A 26,501-nucleotide genomic window follows, 5' to 3' on the forward strand; every position below is an offset into this window, starting at 1 on the left:
AGGTACAAATTGATTGGTTTAAAATAATCCCACAGTCTCTATTACAAAATTACATTGTAACATTGATGTACACTGATGACTACACTGGAACTGTGTAGAGTAGAGAGAATAGCTGCTGTCATGCTGTATATCTCCACAGCGGGCTTAATATTAATGCCATATCTTTAATAGAAACTGAAACAATGTCCTTAAACCATGGGCAAGTAACACCGGTGTTAGTTGTGTAGAAGAATAGCCAAGTTTAAAAACAAAAACTGAGCAGAAGCTCAGGCGCTGATTAAAATCTATCACCAAAGTCAAATAATGACCCCCTCCCATTACATTTATTTAAATATTTTCAACGTCGGTATTTTTTAAATATTAAAATACATGTATAATAAGCTAAATAAACATCACGGCTAAGCCTTTCAATTTTGAAAGTAATATTAATAATAACACATTTAAATATTTAAATTAGGATGGAACACACTATATTTTGTCAGTATCACCTTATTTTGATTGCACTACTTATTCTTACAACCAGATGGTGCTGCTTGACCAAAGAAAGCGAAAATGTGGCGGCCTGTGCTTGGAAAAAATTGGAAAATTCCCCTTATTGTATGTCTCAGCGTGGTGCCGTTAATCAAGGCGCAGCATGAAATATAACATGTAATATAATCATAAAAATATAATATTTTTGCACATTTAATTTTTTTTATCAGTGATTATGAGGGCACTGTAGCCTTGTCAAAGCTGACTTCCTGCCTCAGTCTGAAATGAACAATAAAGATTTATCTTATCTATTTAATAATTTATTTTAAAATTAAACAGAGACCAACCTGGAGCCAGGCCTGGGGGAGGGGTCCTTGGCGAGCGCCTGGTGGTCAGACTTTTACTCATAGGGTCTGGCCGGGCTCAGCCCAAAGGAGCAACATGGGTCCACTCTCCCATGGGCCCACCACTTGTGGGAGAGGTAGAAATCCGGGTCTGGTGCATTGTGGATTGGGTGGCAGCCGAGGGCGTGGACACTGGTGTTCTTATCCTCGGTTACTGAAACTGGCTCTTGGAACATGGATTGTAACCTCTCTGGTAGGAAAAGAGCCTGAGCTGGTGCGCGAGATTGAGAGGCACTGGCGAGATATAGGGGCGGCACGGTGGTGCAGCAGGTAGTGTTGCAGTCACACAGCTCCAGGGGCCTGGAGGTTGTGGGTTCGATTCCAGCTCCGGGTGACTGTCTGTGAGGAGTTGGTGTGTTCTGCCCGTGTCCGCGTGGGTTTCCTCCGGGTGCTCCGGTTTCCTCCGGGTGCTCCGGTTTCCTCCCACAGTCCAAAAACACACGTTGCAGGTGGATTGGCGACTCGAAAGTGTCCGTAGGTGTGAGTGAATGTGTGTGTGTCTGTGTTGCCCTGTGAAGGACTGGCGTCCCCTCCAGGGTGTATTCCCGCCTTGCGCCCGATGATTCCAGGTAGGCTCTGGACCCCCCTAAATTGGATAAGCGGTTACAGATAATGGATGGATGGCGAGATATAGTTGGGCTCACCTCGACACACTTAATGGGCTCTGGAACCAATCTCTTTGTGAGGGGCTGGATGCTCTTTCACAGTGGCCCAGGGTGAGAGGCATAACGCAGGAGTGGGCTTACTCACAGCCCCCCGGTTTAGCGCCTGTATGCTGGGGTTTACCCCAATGGACGAGAGGGTAATTACCCTGCGCCTTCGGGTTGGGGAAAGGGCTCTGATGGTTGTTTGTGCTTATGCACCGAACAGCAGTTCAGAGTACCTGGCCTTACTGGGGACCCTAGAGGGGGTGCTGGAGAGTACTCATTCTGGGGACTCCATTGTTCTGCTGGGGGACTTCAACGCTCACGTGGGCAATGATAGTGAGACCTGGAGGGGCGTGATTGGGAGGAACAATCTGAATCCGAGTGGTGTTCAGTTGTTGGATTTCTGTGCCCGTCACAGTTTGTCCATTATGAACACCATGTTTGAGCATAAGGGTGTCCACATCCCCTGTCGTGGTGGCAATCCCCGCACTCCATGGTTGACACCCCAGGTAAGGGAGGCTGTCAAGCTGAAGAAAGAGTCCTATTGAGCCTGGTTGGCTTAAGGGACTCCGGAGGCAGCTGACAGGTACCAAAGAGCCAAGCTGCTTGCAGCTTCGGCTGTCACTGAGGAAAAAACTCGTGTATGGGAGGAATTCGGTGAGGACATGGAAAATGACTTTCAGCCAGCTCCGAGAAGACTCTGGCAGACCATCAAGCGACTGAAGAGGGGAAAGCAGTTTTCCACCAACACTGTATATGGTGGAGATGGGGAGTTGTTGACCTCGACTGGAGACGTCATTAGGCAGTGGAGGGGACACTTCGAGGATCTTCTCATTAATAACACCAGCATGTCTTCCACAGAGGAAGTAGAGTTTGGGGATCCTGGGGTGGGCTCGTCTATCACTGGGGCTGAGGAGGCCGAGGTGGTAGGAAAACTCCGGGTTCCTCAAGGCTCTGGATGTTGTGGGGCTGTCCTGGCTGACACATCTTTGCAACATCGAGTGGACGTCGATGGCAGTGCCTCTAGACTGGCAGACTGGGGTGGTGGTTTCCCTTTTTAAGAAGGGGGATCAGAGGGTGTGTTCCAGCTATAGGAGATCACACTCCTCAGCCTCCCCGGTAAGGTCTATGCGGGGGTACTGGAGAAGAGAGTCTGACTGATAGTTAAACCTCAGATCCCAGAGGAACAATGCAGATTCCGCCCCGGTCGTGGAACACAGGACCAGCTCTTTACCCTCGCTAGGATCCTGGAGGGTGTGTGGGAGTTTGCTCAACCAGTTCACATGTGTTTTGTGGATCTGGAGAAGGCATTCGACTGTGTCCCTCAGGATAGTCTGTGGGGGGTGCTCTGGGAGAATGGGGTACTTAGCTCCGTTTTGGTGGTCTCAGGATTCCATGTCTGCTTTTTGCGGATGACGTGATCTTGTTGGCTTCATTGAGCCGGGACCTCCACCTCTTACTGGACCCGTTTGCAGCCGAGTGTGAAGCGGTAGGGATGAGAATCGGCACCTCCAAATCTGAGTCCATGGTACTCAGTCGGAAAAGGGGGGAGTGCTCTCTCCAGGTTGAAAGTGAGATCCTGCCTCAAGTGGATGAGTTTAAATACCTCGGGGTCTTGTTCACGAGTGAGAAAAAGATGGAGCGTGAGATTGACAGGCGGATCGGTGCAGCGTCAGCAGTAATGCTGGCTCTGTACCGGTGCTTTGTGGTGAAGAGAGAGCTGAGCAGAAAAGCAAAGCTCTCAATTTACAGTTCAGTCTACGTCCCAACCCTCACCTATGGTCACAAGCTTTGGGTAGTGACTGAAAGAATGAGATTGCGGGTACAAACGGCTGAAATGAGTTTTCTCCGCAGGGTGTCTGGACTTTTCCGTATCCCCCTAATAATCATAGATTTTTAACAGCATGTGGTGCACGTTGACATATATAGATACACTCATCTAATCACTCATTGTCTGTAACTGTTTATCAGTTCAGGGTCGCGGAGCCTAGAGGTACACCCTGGAGGGGCACCAGTCCTTCACAGGGCCACACACACACACACATTCACTTACACAGTCTCACCTACGGACTCTTGTGAGTCGCCAATCCACCTTCCAATGTGTTTTTGGACCGTGGGAGGAAACCAGAGCACCCAGAGGAAACACACACAGACACGGGGAGAGCACACCAAACTCCTCACAGACATCACCTAGCATGGGCCTTGAAGCCACAACCTCCAGGTCCCTGGAGCTGTGTGACTGTGACACTCCCTGCTGTGAACCTTTTAGAATTTCATGGTTCATAAAAGGTGATCTGATCCTCATCCAAGTCAAATGTATTGACTAATATAATGTGCCTAAAATAATCACAAAAAAATCATTCTGATCATTCAGGTCTTTATTGAGAACAACCATAAAAACCTCATAGTGGTAGTGGATAAAGTATGTGAACCCTTGTGTTAATGACCTCAAAAAAGCTTATTAGAGTCAGGTGTTAGCATACCTGGAGTTTTGTTAAGAAAATTAGCTTGGAGGTGTGAACTAGAGCTACTTTGACTGGTAAAAATCCACTAAAACATTTTGAGTTTGTTCTGCACAAGGAGGATATGCATATGTGAGCCATGCCTTGCCAAAAATAGTTTTCAGAAGCTCTATGATCAAAAAGTGTTGATTCACATAAAGCTGGAAAGGGTTACAAAGTAATTTCAAAGACTGTAGGAATTCACCAGTCTACAGTAAGGCAAACAGTCCACTAATGGAGACAATTTGGGACTGTGGCACAACAGAGACTCCTCAGTGAGGTAAAGAAACAACCCAAAGTGACAGCCAAAGACTTGAAAGTATCATTGGTACAGGCTAACATCTGTGTTCATGAGTCTATAGTCCATAAACTTTGAATATGCAGGGTGTCTATGACAGGACACCACGAAGGAAGCCGCTGCTTACTTCAACCACTGCTGCACTTAAATTGCAAAGGAATCTTAAAGGTAATTAAGATAATGTCAGTTTTGACTCAAATATAATTGATGACCACTTCCTGACAGTTTGGAAATGTAACCACATGTCTGTCAAATAGCTTCACCTCAAACACATCAGCTCAAATATATGTATGTACACATATGCCTATCTACTGTATACATCTATATCAAACAATATCACCAAGAGGGTGAAGACTAGCACGTTTCCTCTTAGACAGTTGCAACCTCCGTCTATCAGCTAAGAGACATCTGTATAGGCCAACAATTGTCCTGAGTGATGGAGGAGAGTCATGGCCATCGTACCGAAACAGAGGAAGTGAGAACAATTATTCTGTCTTAGACTCTTGACCTCAACAAATCAGAGGATCAAACCAGCACTCGCCCAAGGGTAGGCCGAACACTCAGACTGCTAGAATAAATCATTATTAATTTCATACAAGACTGGTAAAGTGTCTGCTGATTTTAGTCAGTGTAACATTGGTTATGTTTTGCTGTGGATCTCAGTAGTGAAAATAACCCATAAGCAAACCTGTAATGGAAAATACAGTTTACTTTTTCTTCCTCTTCTTCTTTTTTATTTTTCCTCATTCAATAGAAGAAGAGACTGGCTGGAAAGGATCCCACCACATCATGAATTTTCACAAGCTCTAGTGTGTTGTCTTCATCACAGAAATGAGGATTAAAGTGAAGAGTTAATTACATGGAACTGGAACTCAGGTCCAATTGAAAGCTTTAGGAAAATAATTATTTTAAGTTACAAAATAAGTGCTTCCAAAAATGTTTTTCAGAGATCAACAGTTTTCCAGCATGAGCATTAAATGTAATTTATAATTCTAATGAATAAACAAAATGCTTTAGCGACTGTTTATTTTAAATAGAGGACATCAAACTATGACATTTTAGACTCATGGTTTTTACACAAAATGGCACCTAAATGGTGCTTATGTGCGAGGTCTCGCTTTTCAAATTGTTCCAAAGTATTATGTATATTAATGTTAGGAAAGCTCCCTCCAAAAAGTTTTGTCCATTTTCCAGATTATTGTAACTCTTGTAATGTCTCAGTATAAGTCACAATTCTTTATGAGCCATGCAAGCTTAATCTGCTGTTGCCAAGTATTTTTATAGCAAAACTTAAAATCTCGGACACACAATGAATTTAACTTAAGTTCAAATGAACAAAGACAATCTGAATCGTAGCTCTTAAATTTATATATATATATATATATATATTAGTATATTATGTTATGTTACATTTATGTTTAAGTTGTGGTTTTGCATATCAGCTTTTCACAGCTCTTTCCAAAGCACAACTTATCACTTATGGGGCATAACCTAGAAATGTTCATTTCAGGAAATAATTGCGAAAACATGTTTTATGATAAATACATGATGAAATTTATAACTGAAGAACAGAAACAGAGCAAAGAAAAAAAAATGGAATAAACTGATTTAATCATTGTGTTTTCTTCTATGCATACATTTAAGTGAATTTGACCCACAAATGTCAGTATGATCTATTTAAAGCCAGGTGTTTAATCACAGGAGTAATCTCCTTATTCCATTTTGTCTAAATTCAATCATGGATGTAATTGATTTATGGACAGGGTATTAATATGACTGCTGGGAGGATAGAGGTTAGTGATGCCTATAAGAAGAAAACATCTCAATATTCCAAGCTGAAATGGTTTGTCATCCATCATTTAAATTTGCATATACAGTATGTAAAGGATACTGGTAAAACATCACAATAATAGTACAAATTTTAATGATAGATGAGACAATATATAAAATTACTAAATGTAATACAAGTTGCAAATATTAATGCAACTTGTAGTATATTTATTTAAATTTAAGATAGTATTACACATTATACCTAACATTAATCCTAGCACTAGGACTAAAAGTATGTACGTATAATATTTTTTAAAATTACTTATTTCAGACAAGATTCATTCATTATCTGTAACCGTTATCCAGTTCAGGGCCGCGGTGGGTCCAGAGCCTACCTGGAATCATTGGGCGCAAGGCGGGAATACACCCTGGAGGGGGCGCCAGTCCTTCACAGGGCAACAGACACACACACGGACACTTTTGAGTCGCCAATCCACCTACCAACGTGTGTTTTTGGACTGTGGGAGGAAACCCACGCACACATGGGGAGACAGTCACCCGGAGCGGGAATCGAACCCACAACCTCCAGTCCTGTGTGACTGCGACACTACCTGCTGCGCCACCGTGCCGCCCATGAGACAAGATTTAATCCTTAAAATTATAGCATTACTCAATTTTATTAAATTGATAGTTGCATTGTATTTCAGTGTACAAGTCTATTTATATTTTAAAGTTTCATTCCAAAATGCTGTTGACACATTTATAGCATTAAATTGCTGTATAGTAGGCATTTGTACATAGTGTATATCACAACATACAAGCACTGATTTTTCTTGGATACATAAAGCATATAGCAACATTGCATATGATGAAGGGGGGAAAAAGCATAATGCCCCTGTTTGGTTTTGCCATTCTTTTATTCTTTCCTACAATTGTATGGGTATAATCTTGTTGCTAGCGTGTGTTATATTGCTACATGATTGGATCTGCAGCTGTAATGCCAAATCTTCCTCATCAATGATTTTAAATTGGTTCTGCAACAAACACTGCAATGGTTTTCACTCATTTCTTGCTGTGTCTTATTCACCAGTTCGCAGTAGGAACGGCCAATTGTTGTAGCTGCCAGGAACTGCAGTTGTGTGTTATCTGCACCTACAGTTGGTCATGCTTTATACGGTATGCCCTCTAGTGAAATCAAATAAACTAAACTTTGCCATTTGCTGATGTTGCATGAATGATGAGGAAAGAGTAAATGCTTCAGATCCAATGCGCACACTTCCCAGCGAAAGCCTGATTATATACTATCTGGTATCATGTTGGTCTTGTCGTTGGTTTAAGCTAGGGTGCCTCCACAGAGCCTATTTTTATGCTCAGAACAGCCTATTATTGTGATTCCAGTCTCCTCCCCCCCAAGGAGCTGGCAGCCTCCGCCATTTCTAACCAGTGCACCCATTTACAACAGCATTGATGTTGAGCCCAAGCAAAGGACTTTCTGACTCAACAGCAGCTACAGCTTTGACGCTGAAGCTCCAAGAGAAAACTGACCAAAACAAAAGGGCTGTGTGGGTTTTGGCAGAACAATTTCTCAGAACGGCCATTTAAACCTTTTTAACCTATGCAAGCTTACATAGTTTGTTTTAAGAAATACACATGCACACACAAATAAGGACACAATATCATTGATATGAAAAACTAAATAGCACCCCATTTGGAGCAGTTGCTAAATGTGCCAAAATGAGTGAGTTTAAAAAAAGTTCTGTGAGGTGTTTTGTATCTAGAATCATATCTCGGATGTCAGTCCCAAGTTGTTCAGGATTTGACTGCTGAGGTTTCAGATGACCAAACACCATCATCATCATTTACTATTCATAGTATTTCATTTTAGTGTCTCATTTTAGACACAGCTTCCTCTAGTTGCTCCTAGGAGACCCCCGGACATTCCCAGGCCTTCCAGAAAATATAATCCCAGAGCACCTGGAATATTTCCAGCTGAAGGTTCCCTATCAGATGCCTGGAACACTTCAACTGGCACCTCTTAATGTAAAGGAGCAGCATATCTACTCTAAACTCCTCCAGAACTGCTCAACTGACGATGGAGATTGAGCCCAGCATCTGGACAGAGGATTATTGACTATTTAAAGAAACACTGTGTAAGATTTAGAGTTTTTTTTTTCTCCTGGGGCTCCCCCAGTGTAATACATTTTTACAGCACTGCACTTAATGTAAGAGGTGAGGGAGGGGTGTAGTTTTCTGTCTACCTTCAGAAATTACATAGTGCAGTTTCCGCAGTGCAGCCTGGAGTGGCAATGACAGCATATCTATTCTCCATATTACAGGTCATGGAAGCATCACCATCATTCTGAAGCTGTACTTTTATGGTACAAATATTACACAGTGTTCCTTTAAGCTGCTGAGAATATATAATAACTGGATATGTATTTGTAAATGTGGGAGAAGGGAAGTTCAGAGAATTCAATGAAATCCATACTGACAGGAGCCCACAATGTTTGTACCATTTCAGTTCATTTTTATGCATTCTTAAATATTAACTCCAAGATTAATTTTACATACCGTGGCAACAGTAGACCAAATCACCCATTATTAAAAATGTTTCATTAAAACTTAGCAGACATATTCACCAAAACATTAAGGCTTATGAAAAAAAACGGAAAAATGTAAAGACTAATCTTTTGAACCATTTCAACCCGTAGCATGAGCTCTTCCCTCATGAATAAGTAGATAAATCAACCCTGTTTGTTTTATATATATATAAGGGTAGGAAAGGGGGTACTTTAACAAAATAAAGAGTTATGTATTCAAAGTGTTGGCATTTTAGGTTACAATGTGAAGCAGAGGGACCATTTCAGGAGAGTCCCTCTCGGCGATTATGGATACGCAGTTTTGTTTTTCCGTGTCACATTATTCTTCACACAGTATCCTCCAATAGTTACAGGACGGGTGGGTTGTCTTGGGGGCGCTCATTCACACTCTCCCTTTCTTTGCTACTGCCATCACGCCGTTAACAGAACAGAGGGGGAGAGGGAGAGAGGCTGAGAGAGAGAGAGAGCTGTAAACACAGCAGGGCGGCTGCGCCTTAACTAGGACAATAAAGCGCTTTCCCCATCAATGCACTAACAATGAACTTAGCCGAAATGGTCGCGATTAAACTGCTATACCTGTTGTGCGCCCTGAAATCCACTCACGGTAAGTGTGAACGTGGTGTTGTTTGAGAGCGAATGTGTGTTGTTTTTTTAATTCCGAGATAAAGCGGGTAATGTTAACGTTAGCGGTGATGAAGGGACGCAGCTGGCGCCGCTAACGAGCGGAATTCACTCACAAATCATTTATTACTGTAAATCCTACTCGTTTTCTCTGTTTTGCACGGTAAAATCCACACACCCCAGTTTGTACTAAGAATAATTATAAATATTTACTCTACACTAGCTGTCTCTCAGTGTTTGGCTGTCATTGCTAACGGTAGCTTTAGCTCTGTTTTCTCCCTGAGCCGCATTAGCCGTTAAGACTCGGCTAGCATGATTTGTTCATGCCAGAAATGTTGGAGTCGATTCCAAAGCCAAGGGATGTTAATCGGCGAGCCGGATCAAAGAGTCGACTCTACACCACAATTTCAGTTTTCAAATCATTTCTTGTAGAAGGGCTTCAAATGATACTCAAATGTAATGATGTGTCTGAGTTGGCATGCGTTGCGCAGAGTGTATTTTTCTTCTGAGTACCTTGGACGGCAAAGGATGTGAATGAATGGATGCTTAGATTAATCAAAACTCACATATCAGCTGAAGCCAAAATATCTAAATCAAACTTGCCTTATTATTTTTTATTTATTTTTTTAAATGCACAACTGTTTGAACAGTTGAAGGTTACAACATTTTTAATCAAAACAGTTGGGAATTGAGAATTTAAAGACGTTTAAAGACCTGATCAGGGAGCATGTTCTGGACAGTTTTTCCTATGGTTTTCAGAAGTTGGAACAAGAGGGGCATTTTTGTTGGAGTGTTCTTGTCTTATGGGAATGCCCCGTACTGCAGTTTACTGGAGAAACATGGAACAGGAACTTCTCAGGCTATTAATTTATTTACTGATGATTTTCAAACACTGGTAACATTGGTAGCATGCGGACTATTGTGGGTTGAGTTGACTCTGTCAACTTCAGGACATTAGTGATAGATATTTTGCCACTTTTGTCAGAGATGCTTGCTTATAGGTCAGTTTTTCCTAACAACTGTCACATTATTTTATCATTTCTCTAAAGCACAATACGATCGGTGTGTGTTGTAAGCGTTTTCAGAAAGCCTTATAGAAAGTGACGGGAAAGCAGGTGCGGTCAGAATTGAGCCGACGTGTGTTTGGAATCAATTCTAAAGCTTTTCAACCGACTCGGTGTCCAAATGCTTTATTTGGAGGAATCGGCTCATTTTGGGGTCGACTCCCAGCCTTTAGCATCGTCCAAAATGGATCCAGAGCCTCTAGCCGCTGTGGCTGCGGAGAGAGGGGCAGAGTTGTGGGGCCAGCTAACGGCTACACGATTCATTGTTATATCAGGGTCTCCATTCTTCAAAAATAAGCATGAAGTTATACATATCAGACAGGACGAACCCAGTTTCTTGTAAAGCTGTATAAGTGTCACTGTATCCTGTGAAATAAAGGCGATGTTATCTGGATTTCAGGCAGTTTGTTGGGCTGGAGGGACGGTGTTATTGAGCTAAATGTCGGCAGCTCGCTAGCTGCGTACAGTTCACACTCACATCGACTGAATGGGAAAAATGTCTATATTTAGGCGAATGTATGACCCTTTATTCGTTAAGTTTTCACATATCTGGGCTGTATAAATGATTTAACATGTCGGCCTTTCAGTGTACAGTGAATCTTGGCCGTGTATTTACCCCGTGAACCGCTGCCGTGGCTCTAAGAGCCGTTATAATGTATTGTTTTCTCAGAGCTCAGCTGAAAGATGAAGGCTGTCTGTCTGAAGTAAACAAACGGGCCGGTGCCCCTTTCTTGATATTTGTACAAAAATTATATGAATCTTTTCGTATTTACTTGACGATCCTTTCCATTAGTGAAGATATAGGTATTGTGCTTTATATTCTAAATACAGGGCGTTCAAATAGACACGAAAATTCGTGCACAACAGTAGCTTTTCAGAAGGTGTACACGGGTGATGGGGGAGGAAGGGATTATTGCACATAATAGCCAGACAGACAAGTAATAATAAATAAAACCAAGAGAAACAAACAGTATAGCAGACCTGCATTATGGAGCGATAAATTACAGGAACAGCCTAAATATAAACAGTGCAACAATTCTGTACATGTGGAGTAAAACATTTGGTAGAGGAATAAATAGGAACAATGTGAACTGGCAGGAGATAGGATAAATCCCAGTAGCAATGTAGAAAAGAGTGTTACATCATCTTGGATAGTACAGAATGTATTATACAGTAACATACACTGTAGTTTAATATATAATATGTACAATAGTGCATTAAATTAAGTAGCTAAACAATCTACATTCCCTTAAGAGGCATTTTTAATAGACTGAAGTAGAATAGAAAGTGTCAGCAGGATGCTCAGTAAGGCATTAATTGGCCTCTCAGAATTCAGCACAATTAGTCATTTTGCCCTCTTTATGCGAACATTGCACTACCTGGAATAGGCAAATAAATTAATCCAATGTGCCTACTCTGCCTTACATCTCACACACGAGATGATCAGTTCTTAAGTTGTGCATGGGCTTGTGTTTTGACAGGCAATAAGTCATATATGTGTTTATCTACAAAACTTATTCAGCTAAAATATGCTTTATTATGAACTGTTCAGATTAGTATTTTACACAAGTCTATAGTTACAATTTGTTTTATAGGAATCAAATATCTCAGTCAGCCGTAACATTAAAATGGTTTCTAGACTCATTGCCTTGTTTTATCAGCTCCACTTTGTTGGCCATTTTTCAACCCTTCAATGGCCAGTAATCCCCAAAGGACCCCAACTGAGTAGGACTGGTTTGGATGGTGGAATGTAAGTGTTGGTACATGTGGTTCAGGCACAGCAGTGCTGCTGGAGTTTTTAAACCCCTCTGAGTCAATGCTGGAATGAGAACAGTCCAGAATAGTAGAAACAAGGAAATGCTTGCTTTAGATATTAACAATAAGTAAAAAGAAGATTTTACATTAAAGAAAGAACTGTTAGATTTTTCAGGTTGGTAAATACACTTGGCAAAAAATATTTTATTTTAGAGCTCATTGGCATTTTGGAGGTTGTATTTATTTATTTTTTTAATTATTGTTATTGTTTCTAAGAGGGGTTTTCAGATAATTATATTACAGGAGCAGATGACAAAAGCTAGGATTTACTATGTGCATCACAACAATTGTAAGTGCATCACAGCACTCTAACTTCATGCCTCTTAAGGATTTAGCCCAATTATAGATAAACTGTAAACAACAGACACCTCTGTATAGTTACTATATAAACTGCATAGCAACAGGAAATTACTTGGATGTCAGCTTACTGTGTCTTTACCTTGATTTTATGGTTTTTCCCCCTGCTGTTTCAAATATGGCTGTACTGGTTTACTGGTGCTTTTTTATCTGTTCCAAATTGCCTGCAAATCTCAGACAACCTTAATATTTCTATTGAATTCTGTTTCTAGTTCATAGTTATCTTTTTCTGTGTAATTTTCCCTTATGCTTTAGTGTAAACTATTCTCAGATATTGAATATTAAACATTACACACTGCAAACCAATCTCTTAGTGGGAGGATTTCCTTGCATTACTGGCTGTGCTATACACTGGGGTTTAGAGTTAAATTGTATATGCCAAATGCTGACACCATCCAATCTTTGTTGTCTCTTATTCAGGTTACTATGGCAACCCTTTGAACAAATACATCCGCCACTATGAAGGACTGTCCTATGACACAGACTTGGTGCACAGCAACCATCAGAGAGCCAAACGAGCGCTCAACCATGAGGACCGCTTTCTTCATCTAGAGTTTCATGCTCATGGAAGGTCTGAATTCTTTTAATTTCCCATGTAGAATGAAAAATAATGCTATACTGAGAACTCAATGCTAAACACAAATAAGAACACAACTACTTTGAAAGTATTTTATATGCTCATATATTTTTTTTTTAAAGTGTGTATACAGAAAATTGTATACAAATGGGGAAAACGTTTTACGTATTCATGTGAAATGTAACAGGATGAAAACACAGATTTCCATGCATCATTTTATCATAAATACAAAGCACTTCATACGTAGCGCTTTGTGTAATTTGAGTCCAGTGTCCACCTCTTAGACATATTGTAAACGAATCACTTAAACCACCCTCCATGGTGGTCAGGGCTGTTTATTTACACAACATTTGTAGTATGGTAAAGTCTGTACTGATAGGAGCAAAGGACAGTTTAACCAACTGCACCATCGCAGTTGAGACAAGAGCAGCCACATTTCATCTTTCTTCGATTCTATTTTTAAGCAGCTATATCAGTATATTCAATCTACATCTTTGTCTTACGTTTACACACACAAGAGCTTTATGATAAATTATGTCTGCTGATAAATGTATGAGGTCACATTTCATAAATTTTGAATTTTTTTTTTCCAGGCATTTTAACCTGAGGATGAGGAGAGACACAAAGTTGTTCACTGAAGATTTTAAGCTGGAAGTTTCTGGAGAAGAAATCAGTTATGATACCTCACATATCTACACTGGGGAACTTTATGGTGAGAGGGTTCACCTTAAAAGCTCTTTTCATTTGCATTTGATATTTGTGTTAGAGCAGTTGAGGCTGTCTAAATGTCCCATTAGGGAGATTATGAGCTTTTTTGTCACAGTAAGATCAGGTGGAGTGTAACAGACACACTTTTAAAGGCTACCAGGCATGTAACCAACATGGTTGAAATTCTAGCCTAAATCTATTCCTCTCACATTCAGGTGAGCAGGACAGCCTGACTCATGGCTCTGTCGTCAATGGTAAGTTTGAGGGCTTTATAAAGACACATCATGGGACTTATTATGTGGAGCCTGCTGAGAGATACTTGGAGGACAAAAATGTGCCATTCCACTCTGTCATCTACCATGCAGATGACATCCGTGAGTATATTCTTATCTCTTCTTATATTTATAGCATACAGTAAATTGAAATTTATTGTTTCATGAGCAATTGTTTGTCCCTCTCAAATTTATTCTATGTTTGCATATATTTCACGCTTAATTGTTCCAGATTCCAGTCAATAAACTTTTGGTTGCAGTTGTTGCTGCAAACAGTGGCACACCCTTTTATTAGGTTTAGTTAATATCTTAATTAAGCTTGGTGTTGCAAACTTAAGACAAGCATAAATAAATTAAGGAGAGGGCAAATAATTTTGTACAGGACTGTATATGAAATCTTTAATATATTCTTCACTCGTTTTGCCTTTTAGACTACCCTCATAAATATGGACCTGAAGGTGGCTGTGCAGACCATTCAGTCTTTGAGAGGATGAAGAAATATCAGGCTTCCGCTGTAGAAGAGCCAACCAAGGTCAGTTAGAGATATTGAAGTACATTTCAGTAATCTTAATGATGTTCTGAAACATTGCACTACTCTTTACATCGGCTTAGAACAATACTGTCATTTTCTTGGAATAGCCAATTTTATCAGACAGTTTATTTTTTTCAACACTTTGCACTTTGTGAGAAGCACAGAGCTATGTTTTTTCTGCTTTTCAAAAAGCAATCATTTCGGTTCCTGAAAGGTTTCATAGAAACCTTCCAGAGTAGATAATCTCCTTCTGTGTTCTATACTTACACAATTCATACAATTCAAAATTAGGTTAAAATTCATTATGCTGGAACGAAGTAAATGTTAATAGTATAAAATTTGTACGGTTAGCTTTGTAACGCTGAAGTGCCTGAGGTGAAATTAATTTCACTCCGAGAAAATTGTTCATTTTTACATATAGCTTTTTCTGTTTAACAGTCACCGTGACCCTGAAATGGATAAGCGGAAAAGATGATGATGTTTAGATTAAAAAGTGCATAGGAGGTGCATAAGGTCACATCAAAGGGAGAAAACTGAACACTGATAAGTGCTCTTCAAACCAGTTGACATTAAATGGCAAGTTAAAAAGTGACATGGTCTGTTTCACATGCCTTGGAAGTGCTCGAAGGTTGTCAGAGCTCTGTTACGTGACAGGGAATTGGCTGTTACTGACATAAGGCAATTGAAAAAGGGAGAAGATTTTACAGTGTTTAAACATTTGAGAAGTAATTGCTTAATGAATTTGAATCCAGGAAACACATGTAGAGACAGAGAATCAGTCATCGGACGCCCATGTATTACAAAGGAAAAAGAGGATGACACAGGTGGAAAAGAATACCTGTCAGCTCTTCATCCAAACAGACCACCTCTTCTTCAAATACTACAAGACCAGAGAAGCTGTCATTGCTCAAGTAAGGATCTGGGGCTTAAGCCATTAGCCTCATAGTCATGTTTGTTACACGTTACAGTGTCATGTCTAGGTTGTTCGATATTACTTTAGTATGACCATAAGTTTTAGTTTATTGTTAAATAGTGATAAGATTTGCATTATTACCCCACTATCTCCTCAGATCTCCAGCCATGTAAAGGCTATTGATGCAATCTACCAGGGTACGGATTTTCTAGGCATCCGCAACATTAGTTTCATGGTGAAGAGGATTAGGGTGAGTTAAGGAGTGTTTTTTTTTTTCTCCTGCTTTTAGCCTACGTATCAGAGAACAAAATTTTGAATGTACATTCAATCACATTGTTAGAGTTTCTTCTGTGATGAGTAAACAGTAAAAAATGATGGAAGATCTGTTCATTTCTCTTTAGATCAACACGACTAGCGATGAGAAGGACAGGTCCAATCCTTTCCGTTTTGCAAACATTGGCGTTGAGAAATTTCTGGAGCTGAATTCAGAACAGAACCACGATGACTACTGTCTGGCTTATGTCTTCACTGATCGAGACTTTGATGACGGTGTACTGGGGCTGGCTTGGGTCGGAGCGCCTTCAGGTAATCATCTTCCTTGCTCATGGTTAAAAATACTGCTAGGAATTAGTATGGGTTAGTCAAAGCATAATATATTGTTTCACATATTGACTGGATAAGCTTTTACTGAATATGATGTGTCAATCAGCAGCTTTATTCTCATAAGGGTTCTGATGGTTGTTTTGCATTCTCAGGGAGTTCTGGTGGTATCTGTGAGAAGAGTAAGCTGTATTCTGATGGGAAAAGAAAGTCTCTGAACACTGGCATTATTACAGTGCAGAACTATGCTTCCCATGTACCCCCAAAAGTTTCACACATCACATTTGCCCATGAAGTGGGGCACAACTTTGGCTCTCCAGTAAGTGTGAGATACTTCAGTATTTAAATTAATGTATAAGAAAATTAAGGTGGAGATGCTCTACTGACTTTTATGTGCCCACTTTCACTAATTTGCCTTAACATTGAAGAGACTCATTCTGGATGAAAACATTGCTTGTATAATTGCATCCATTAATGCTCTTAAAAGACTGTCACACAAAAATAATAGTTTCTTCTTTTGTCAAAAGTAGATTTTGTTCATTAAAAAAAACCTAGTTGCTGCCTGCCTGTATTTAGTCACACAGATGGTCATGGTGTCTTGAACATAATTAATTCACTGCTGGCTCATTCATTTACAAGTGACTGTTCGTAACAGAAACTTGTCACTTTCTTTGTCTCTTTCCGTAGCATCAGTCTGTTCATCCACAAAACCTACAGCATATTTTCAAGCTAATACCCAAAAAATGTATCTTATTAAACAAAGGTTAAATATATATGGTTAAAAAAATTGACATTAATTTATTTTCCCCCCCATGCTCTTTTAGCATGACTCAGGTCCTGAGTGCACTCCTGGAGAGTCAAAAAGCCAAGATAAGAAGGAGAAAGGTAACTACATCATGTACGCAAGAGCCACGTCAGGAGACAAGCTCAACAACAACAAGTTCTCAGTGTGCAGCATTCGAAACATCAGCCAAGTGCTGGAGAAAAAGAGGGGCAATTGCTTTGTGGGTAGGTCCTTTTTTATTATTTTATTTGTATTTATTCTTTTTTAAATATTTAAGATTACCGAAGCAACATTAATCATCATCGTTATCTAATAGCACATAATCTAGGATCTGCTTTGACATGCCATGTAGTATATTGTGTGTTAGGTAACGTCATTTTGAACACAAAGCAAGTTTGACATATCTCTGGTCAATGACATTATGTGACATTATGAACTAGATCTAAAACAAAATTTCACAACTTTTCTGTCACTGATGCTGCTGTAATGCACAGATTTATGACGCATAGACAGACTTTCTGTAGCTCTCTAAAGTGCACCACTGACAGGCTCTCTTATTGCTAAAAACAGGACACAACAAAGAGCTGTCTATTGGAATATGCTGAATGCATCTGTTGTGTGTGTGTGTGTGTGTGTGTGTGTGTGCGCGCGCATGCATGCATGCCCATGCCTGCGTTTGTCTGTATTACAACAGAGTCTGGGCAGCCAATCTGTGGTAATGCCCTGGTAGAGCCAGGTGAGGAGTGTGACTGTGGCTACAGTGACCAGTGCAGAGACCAGTGCTGCTATGACGCTAACCAGGCGGACAACAAGAAGTGTAAACTCAAGCCTGACAAAGTCTGCAGGTACAGTCTAATGCTTCTTGGGCATTCACATGTCCATATCAGTAAAGATCTATTGACATCCATATTTATATATTGTTGTGATAATCTTTTATTTTATTTTTTTTTTAATTTCTCAAATATTTATTCAAGAATGCCTTCTATAAAGCAGGATTGTTTATGTATTGTTTATGTTTATACTTAAGTTATTTTCAAATGATTATTGCACTAAATTAAGTTGCACCTCAACAACAATATTAATTTTTAATGTAAGAAATGACATACTTAAATTTTTTTTGTTAGTTTATCCAGTGACCAAAGTAACCAATCTGATTATTTACCCCTTTGGAAAAAACATGTCAACTTCACTGGTGCCAAAAGCAAATGCTGTATGTGTGAAATACCAACCTGTGCAAGCTGTACCAGTCCCTTTGTAGCATTGTTCGTATCATACCGAGGTTGTTTGTGTGGAACAGGCATTTGGATGAAAATGTGTGCAGGCCATGAAGATAAAATTAAACAGACACCTTTTCCAACTATGTTGAGCTGAATGTTGATATTATGTGGGAAGCAATTTAAAAAGATTCAGTGGATGGTTTCACATGCCTTGGCAATGTTCCAGGGTTGGCAAAGCTGATATGTAGGGGCCAATAATAGCAGGGCCAGCTTTGACTGACATTAAACGCATATAAGAAGATATATAGACTTGTGATGGTGTAGATTTAAAAGTACTAGATCCAAGCGTTTTTGCTATGATACTTTAATCTTTAAACATTTTAGAAAGTTGTGATGCTTTGCTTATTTATAAACATGTTTAGAACATTTGTTTTCTCTGAATTTTAGATTTGTGTGTTTTAGACAAATTGCAATCGTTTGTCCTTAGTTTACCCTGTGTCAAACTATCATTTTACTAATTTCATTATATTTTAGTAATTCCTCATAACACCCGAGTGTGAATGTACAGCATTTTAAAGCATTGGTTTCTGCCATCAGAAAGTAAAGTCTCAGCTTTTATTTATTTTATGTCATAAACATAAGGCCAGACATCAGCATTCCCAGTGCAGTATGTGGTATCTGTTCACTAATTTTTATAACTGCTTAGTGGGAGGTGTAAATATAATATGAAAGAGAAAATTATTTTGTGTGGAAAAACCCAACTGGGATTTGGAAAAGAATAAACATGAGCTTAGTGCATTACCTTCTAATATAACATGTATAAATAACAAATATTTCACAATCTAAAATAAATATTTTATATTTAACTTGCTGCTGCTGCAACCAGTCTCTAGGTCTCTGGTACTGGAGTTAATGGGGGTAACTGTTAATGGAGGGTACATCTTGATTATTTCACTACTCAAAGAAACATGGAGTCATGTTTTTTTTTTTTTGAATGACCAGGTTTCTTAGGCGTGTTTGAGTAGCAAATTCATCAAACTGTGATGGACATCAGAGCTGATGTTTCTTGCTGTAAATTGTGTTAAGGACCATACAGATACTAGATGTAGCCTCCACCTTTCTTCCCCACAGTCCCAGCCAGGGCCCATGCTGCACCTCTGAATGCACTTACAAGGCCCGTAATGAGAAGTGTCGGGAGGAGTCAGAGTGTGCCCATCCTGGCATGTGTAATGGAGCCTCAGCCCAATGTCCTACTTCAGAACCCAAAGCCAACTTCACTGCCTGCCATGGGGAAACCCAAGTCTGCCTTAATGGGGTGAGTTTAAGTCTTCCAATGTTGACGAGTGTCACGGTCAACGGTAGCAAAATTTAATTGCCTGGTTTGTCTGGTCATTTCAAAAGAGTCTCAGCGATACAAGGGCTGTCAACCTGAATTGACCTCCTCTGATTACAGCACCACATACACTCTACAGAGTATGTTAAAATCAAATTAGAATATCATGAAAAAGTAAACTGCCATATTCATTTCACTTAAAGAGACGTTTATTTTAAGCTTATTTTCCTTTACTTTTGATCCTTATTCCTTATAGCTCTTCAAATTAGAAAATCAGACACTTATTCTTTTATTAGAATACTTCATAAGATCAAACAGCAAAGGATGTGCAATACATAAATATATGTTTGTTTAAACCATCAAAACATGGTTGAGGCTCCATTCCCATGATTTACTGCATCAGTGATGGAAGCCATCAGCTTGTGGCACTGCTGAGATGTTATTGAAGTCAAGGTTGTTTTGATAGTGACCTTCAGCTCGTCTGTATCGCTGGGTTGGCCATTTCTCATCTTCCTCTTGACAAACTCCATAGATTTTCTCTGGGGTTCAGGTCCAGAGAGCTGTCTGGCCAATCAAGCACAGCAGTGTCAAGGACAGCACACCATTTGGTAGTAGGTTTGGCACTGTGTGCACGTTCCATGTCCTGCTGAAAAAGGAATTTGGCATCTTTAGAAAACTTATCAAGGTTTTGATACACCCCCCTGTGAACAGCTTATTTTTGCTGTGGTAACCCTCTGTGGCTTACTCTCCTTGTGGAGGGAGTTGTTGATTGTCTTCTGGACACAACTGTCAAGTCAGCTGACTTTCTCATGAATGTGGTTGTGTGTGTGAACTACACCCAGATAAATGTATACAGTTTAAATGGTAATTTACTGAAATTTGAAGTTAAATGTTCTAATAATTGAATATGATACACTGAATGTGAGATTTTCATGAGCTATAAGACTTACTGATCAAATAAAACAAAAAACAAAGAAGCCTTAAAATATGCCATTTTACACTGTAATGAATATAACAGTACTTTCTGAATAGCCTTATTAACAGAAAATAACTTTTTTTCAGGATTTTCAAAATGTTTGAGATGCACCTGTAATAGGAAAGTTGAACACTGATTTCTGGCTGTTTAGGTTGCAGTTTCTCAAGCCCAAATGCCTGTAATTACAGTTTCAATAGCGCAGACTTCCTAATTGCACATATACTGAGAATAATTAACTTAAGAATAAGAAAATACTGGATCTAACCACCACAGCTTCATAAACACAATCTATTGCTGGCTAAAATATGGATTGTATTATAGCCATTTTTTCAACATAATTTTTAATTTCTCCTTTTGTTCTTTTGATTCCTCTTGCTTTCTTTTGTCTCGCTCTTGCACTCTCTCTCTCTCGTACTTTGTCTCACTTTCTTTTACAGGGTTGTTCTGGCTCTATATGTGAGAAATATGGGCTGGAGGTGTGCACCTGTGCTAGTGTTGATGGGAAGGATGAGACAGAATTGTGCCATGTCTGCTGCATGGAGAAAAGTCAGTACACTCAATCACTAGGCTTATTTCAGATTTTTGTTATATGTTTTGTTTCACACTTCGGTTTCAAATAAGGTTTTGCACTTAGCCTGTCAAAATCTATATTGGGTACTTCATTTTTTACTTGTTCTTCAAGATTGCTTCTTTCCACACATTAGAAAAAAACACCCACGCAGCAGTAGGCAGGCTACTGCTGCCTTTAGGAAAAGACAATGAAGTAGCATCATCCTGGGAATCTCACTGTCTATTCTCTGCCTCCCACAGTGAACCCCAGCACCTGCAGCAGCACAGGCTCTGAGCGCCTGGCTCGATTCTTCAATAAGAAGGTGACCACGCTGCAGGCTGGCTCTCCCTGCAACGACTTCAAGGGTTACTGTGATGTGTTCATGAAGTGCAGGCTGGTGGATGCTGATGGGCCTCTGGCCAGATTAAAGAAAGCCATCTTCAATCCTGAGCTTTATGAGAACATTGCCGAGTGGATAGTGGTATGTGTCCTGACTTCAATTTCAAATGCCAGTGGCCTGTTAAATTAAGAACCTTACTTTTAAAAACTCCTGGAACGGATTATTTCAAAACATTTTGGGGCTGGCTGGAACAGTAATTTTCAAGCTTCCAGGACTCTGTAGTGGTAGCTAAATATTCATTCACAGTTCTACCCTTATAGCAATAGTTTCATATCACAAATAACTGTAATTTTAATAGCATTTTATTTCAGGTTTTATTTTATGCTTAACTTTTTTATGATGGTAGTTACAAAAATGCCAAAACACTGAGCTTTAATGTCAGATTTAGCTTTCACTAGCTTATTTTTTAGGCCTTTTAAAGAAAAGAAGCTACACTTTAGTACTCTAGGGTGACATGTCCTTTAGCTTAGATTGGCTAATCACTTCCATCATGAAGTAATATTCTTCTAATTTTATTGTAAAATATTTTGTTTAAATCTAATGTGTAAACATACAAATATGTGTCATATCTACTTCTGTGTTGAATTGTTATAATACTTGTTCAAATTTATGAAGGTTATTATATTAATCCTTTTGAGATTGAATCTGTTGGATTTTGTAATATCAATGTGTGTATTTACAGGCTCACTGGTGGGCAGTGCTGTTGATGGGTATTGCTTTGATTATGATGATGGCTGGATTCATCAAAATTTGCAGTGTGCACACACCCAGTAGTAACCCCAAACTACCTCCACCTAAACCTCTACCAGGTAATATTTTTCACCCATTTCTAGCACATGCATTTTTTAGTTTAGTGTTTACCTCAAAGCTCTCTAAAGGAAACATGTCCACCTTTTCCTCAAGTTAACACAGCTGGAGTCTTAACGAAACATGTGCGACATGTTTGGTTAAAATAACACAAGGATGGAGCAGCACCACAACACCTTTCATGGACTGTCTATACCATCCTGTTCAGAACAACTGGTTTCAGAACGTGTTCCTTTAAATGAGAATGAACCATAGCGCACATTCAGCATTAAAAACCTGGGAGTAAGATGTGAGGAGCAGAAGCTGTGGTTTTTAGACATTTTCATTGGAAAACTGAAATAAACAAACTGGGGAAAAGAGTAGGTGGCCTCATCATACAGTCATAGCCATGTGGATTATTATTTTTTTATTTTTTTAAATATAAACTTTTAAAATATTTGCAGTAAAAAAATACATTTTAGTCGCTTTCCTTTAGAGTATGTGTAAATTATTTTCATTCAGAAACTTATATACCGCCGTGTCTCTTTTTCCTCAGGTACTCTGAAAAGAAGGCGAGCCCAGCACGCCAGCCAACAGCAGCATCATCATCAGCATCACAACCAAAACCAGCACCCGCATGCCCATGGCCATCAGAACCAGCGTCCATCCCAGCGCCAGCCCCAGCCTCAGCGCCACCACCGGCAACCCAGAGAGAACTACCAGATGGGCCAAATGAGACGCTGAGATACCTGGACAACCTGGCAAATCGATACCATAACTACCACTCCCCTCCCAGTGCCTGCCTACAGTGGGATAACAGTCACTTAAGTTTTCACTATTTCACAGCCAGATGTGGAGAATTGTAGTTTTAACTCAGCTGGAAAATGCAAATTCGATTCCAGTTGTCAAGAATTCTGAAATTTATATCTATGTGCAGTTCTCTAACTTCAGTTTGGTTTGATCTGGATTTGTTCCTTCTGGCTGTAGGACAAGGCTTTACTCCAAAGAATCCAACTGGACCAGCACATGGAATCACCACTACACTCCCAGTCTCTCATTGTATCAGTCGGGACCATTTTTAAAAGCTGAATGACACAGCTACATGCTACAAAAATAAACAGTATGGTACGATAAGAAAAAGTCTTTTTAAAGCAGCCTTTGTGGGTAGTCACATATACAACTGGAATCGTTTACAATATAATGTCCAGCTGTCCATAAAGGGACATGGAGTAGTTCATTATGCTTCCGTTCACCCTACAGTCTTTTACTGAGCCACTAGATGAGAGTGAAAATCTCTTCTCTGTTCAGCCAGACTGAGTTTAAACTGTGGATGTCTCCCCTTTCTGTACTGGAAATCTCAACAGGGAAGGCAAAATGAAAAACACCTTCGATTTTTATTTCTTGCCCTTGAAAAATAGTCCTATAAACAGCAGATGAAAAATCCAAACTTTAACTCATGAAGCTGTCTTAAGTTCCTTTTTCTTTCATTTCAATTCCCTACCCTTTACTGTTGGTATAATGAGAGAGTACCAAGGTTACAAGGACCAGGCATAGAAACAGCACCAACGTTAACTCTTTTTATTTCAAACATTCAGTTAACGTTGAGGCATATGATTAAGATCAAAGCATATATTTAATAATATCAACGCCAGGAATTTTGGCAAGCTTCATCTGGATATTTGCAACGTGGTACCTATACAACATATTTTTCAATCAAGCAAAGGGATCAAGCCTGATGTCTTCTCCATGCAATTGCCTACTGCGCCACTGTACAGAATTACAGAAAAAAAGATAATTGTATTATATGTGAGAAAAAAGTATTTCTTCTACTGTTGGGAAAAGAATTAAGTTGCCGTTTTGATCAATATTCTCAGGACTCAGACACAAATGAAAGGATGGTACAGAGGAGCGAGCATGAAGGGATTTAACAGACATGTGAGGATGAGAGGGAATAGAAACGAAGGTCCGGTCTTGGTCAAGCTGATTGTTTGACCCTCCCAGTACTTTTTATTTTATTTTTTTTGGGCAGTGTTCTATGGAGAAGTGCATATATCCAGCACAAAACTCCAGTCTGGAGAAGAGTTACCCTCATGTTTTCAACATTTTCATATTCTTTTTTTGAGTCACAAATTTTCACATTCTTAAATTTAGAGGATCTTTGTCATGGCACCAATTTAACACGCACATCCAACAAACACATATTAGAACGTGCATGCCATACATCTAGACGTTAGTCCATTTAAGCTAAATGTGTTCATCTTATTCAGTATGAAGAAGTGGTGTTTTGATTCTTCATTTCATGTTCCTTCCTTGAAGGCTGAAGGAACTTGAGCTATTAACTTTTGCTTATGCCTGCTACTTCAAACAATGGAGAAAACAAACACTCTCCTCAAGCCCCTAGGGAGTAATCAGGGTCTTCTGTGAAATACCAACAACTACAATGAGTCTGTGGTACAGAAGTGACAACTATTGTAAAATGTCACATTTATTACAATTCATCGTACCTGGAGCTACATGTATCTATATACCATGTATCATATGAAAGCTAATGCCTACTGCAACATAATATAAATATTACTATTTAATAGTAAAAATGTCTTCAGTAAGAAGTAACAATGCACAAAATAGCTAGGTATAAAATTTTTTGGGTTTTTCTTTTGTTTTTGTTTTTTTTTTCTTTTACACTGCATTGAGCTATTAACTGACACGTTTTAACCATTACTTAACACCCCCAAATGCACAGAAAAGATCAAAAGCATTTTTGTTGAAGCAAATCCATTGAGGAAAAAAGAATTAAAAGATTTTTTCCTCTACTTAATGTGATGCTAAAACTGGAAAAAAGCACTAACACATTACCTTTATTAATGTTGATTTTCTTTTTCTTTTAATTAAAAAAAAAAAAAAAAAAAAAAAGCTTAATTTTCTTCAATGGAAATTACTGGCTGGACTTGGTTGCCCCAACTCAGTTTGCAATGTACATTTTTTGTTACAAGAAACTCATTAAGTAAGCGGCACTCTTTTGAGTCAGTCAGTCAGTCATTTTCCATCATCTTTTTTGAGTAGTCTTGTGAAGACAGAGTTTACAGTGGCCTTAATCATTCCAGTACACTGAATGATTAAGTTTTATAACATTATCAAAGAAGTCAGTTGAGTTGTTTTCAGTCAGGGCTCCGTGAAATGCCTGATGCTGAGCCACAGCGTTTACATCGGTCCAGCCACTGCCATCTCCATGAAGGCTCACCACGTTTCTGAAGCCATGCTGTGAAGTGGATGGATGGCCGTACACATGTCTCAGGCATTTCGGAGACTGTAGCAGAGATGGTACTGTTTGACCTCAGGGTTGTCATCTCTCACTTTCAGAATGAGAGAGCCTCATCTAAATAAAATTAAGCTTCATTTTTGATTACCCTTTCCACTGGATACAAGGGTTGTAATATGGTCAATGTTGTAATATGGGCCTTTCTTCCATTCTTAAAGGTTTCATAAGTATACAGAAGTCCAGATATGAACTAGGGCTTGGTTTTTTTGTTTTGTTTTGTTTTGTTTTGTTTTGTTTTTTGTTTTTTTCAAATGCATTAAAAACATAATCTGTTACATGAAGGTACTGGACTCTGTGGGAGCCACTGATGGGAGATCTTGGTCTCAAATGGTCATAGAGCAGCGAAAAGGCCATCATTAAAGTTGCTCTACTGACAAAGCTGTAAACTTCCTTCATTGTAAACTATGTACAGATCCTGGAGCATTTCTTTTAAAATTGAAGATAAATATGAGATTTTGATACTTGTATGTCTATTTTTCCCCCTCTTCATTTTTGAGAAATTGCCCAATGAAGATTGAAATGTGACCATAAAGTGACATTTTCTGTCGATTCTGAAAGATGTTACTAATTTTGTTTGGTTTTTATTATTCTTATCTCCATTACATTTCTCAGAATAGACATTGTGCTCATAGAGTTATTTTCTCTTTACTGCAGTTAATGATCAAAATATTCCAATGCGATGAAGTGCATAGGCTGTTTTTTTTTTCTTTTCAGTCTGTTTATCCTGTGGTGTGAAATGGATAGAGGGAGGCATACCTGCCTATATCTGACATCTCATTTATGGTTTTGTTCTGGATTTTGGTTTCCCTTTTTTTTTTCTTTTTTAATTTGTGTAGTCTTGGTGAAACTTTATAGAAAAAAAAAAGTGCACTGAAAATGTCCGAAGTGAGTCAAAATGTTGTAGGTGATATAGGCCGAAAGATCACAAAAGTTAGGAAAAAAAAAAGAAAAAAACTACTGTCTGTTAATGTTAACTGTGTTTTATA

General features: G+C 39.2%; 1 protein-coding gene across 1 annotated transcript; it reads left to right on the forward strand.

Annotated features, from left to right (window-relative positions):
- Nucleotides 1-9,072: 9,072 nt before the first annotated feature.
- LOC136693926 (disintegrin and metalloproteinase domain-containing protein 10-like) lies at nt 9,073-26,464 on the forward strand. The gene is made up of 16 exons (XM_066667171.1): nt 9,073-9,295; nt 12,969-13,119; nt 13,719-13,837; nt 14,049-14,207; nt 14,537-14,637; nt 15,390-15,548; nt 15,708-15,800; nt 15,952-16,135; nt 16,306-16,469; nt 16,975-17,158; nt 17,629-17,779; nt 19,283-19,466; nt 20,898-21,006; nt 21,271-21,491; nt 22,093-22,219; nt 22,753-26,464. The coding sequence occupies exons 1-16, from the start codon at nt 9,229-9,231 to the stop codon at nt 22,938-22,940; spliced, it is 2,361 nt and encodes a 786-aa protein (XP_066523268.1). The 5' UTR covers nt 9,073-9,228; the 3' UTR covers nt 22,941-26,464.
- Nucleotides 26,465-26,501: the final 37 nt, after the last annotated feature.

The sequence above is a fragment of the Hoplias malabaricus genome, chromosome 4 (genome assembly GCF_029633855.1).
Source record: "Hoplias malabaricus isolate fHopMal1 chromosome 4, fHopMal1.hap1, whole genome shotgun sequence".
In the NCBI taxonomy this organism is placed as follows: domain Eukaryota; kingdom Metazoa; phylum Chordata; class Actinopteri; order Characiformes; family Erythrinidae; genus Hoplias; species Hoplias malabaricus.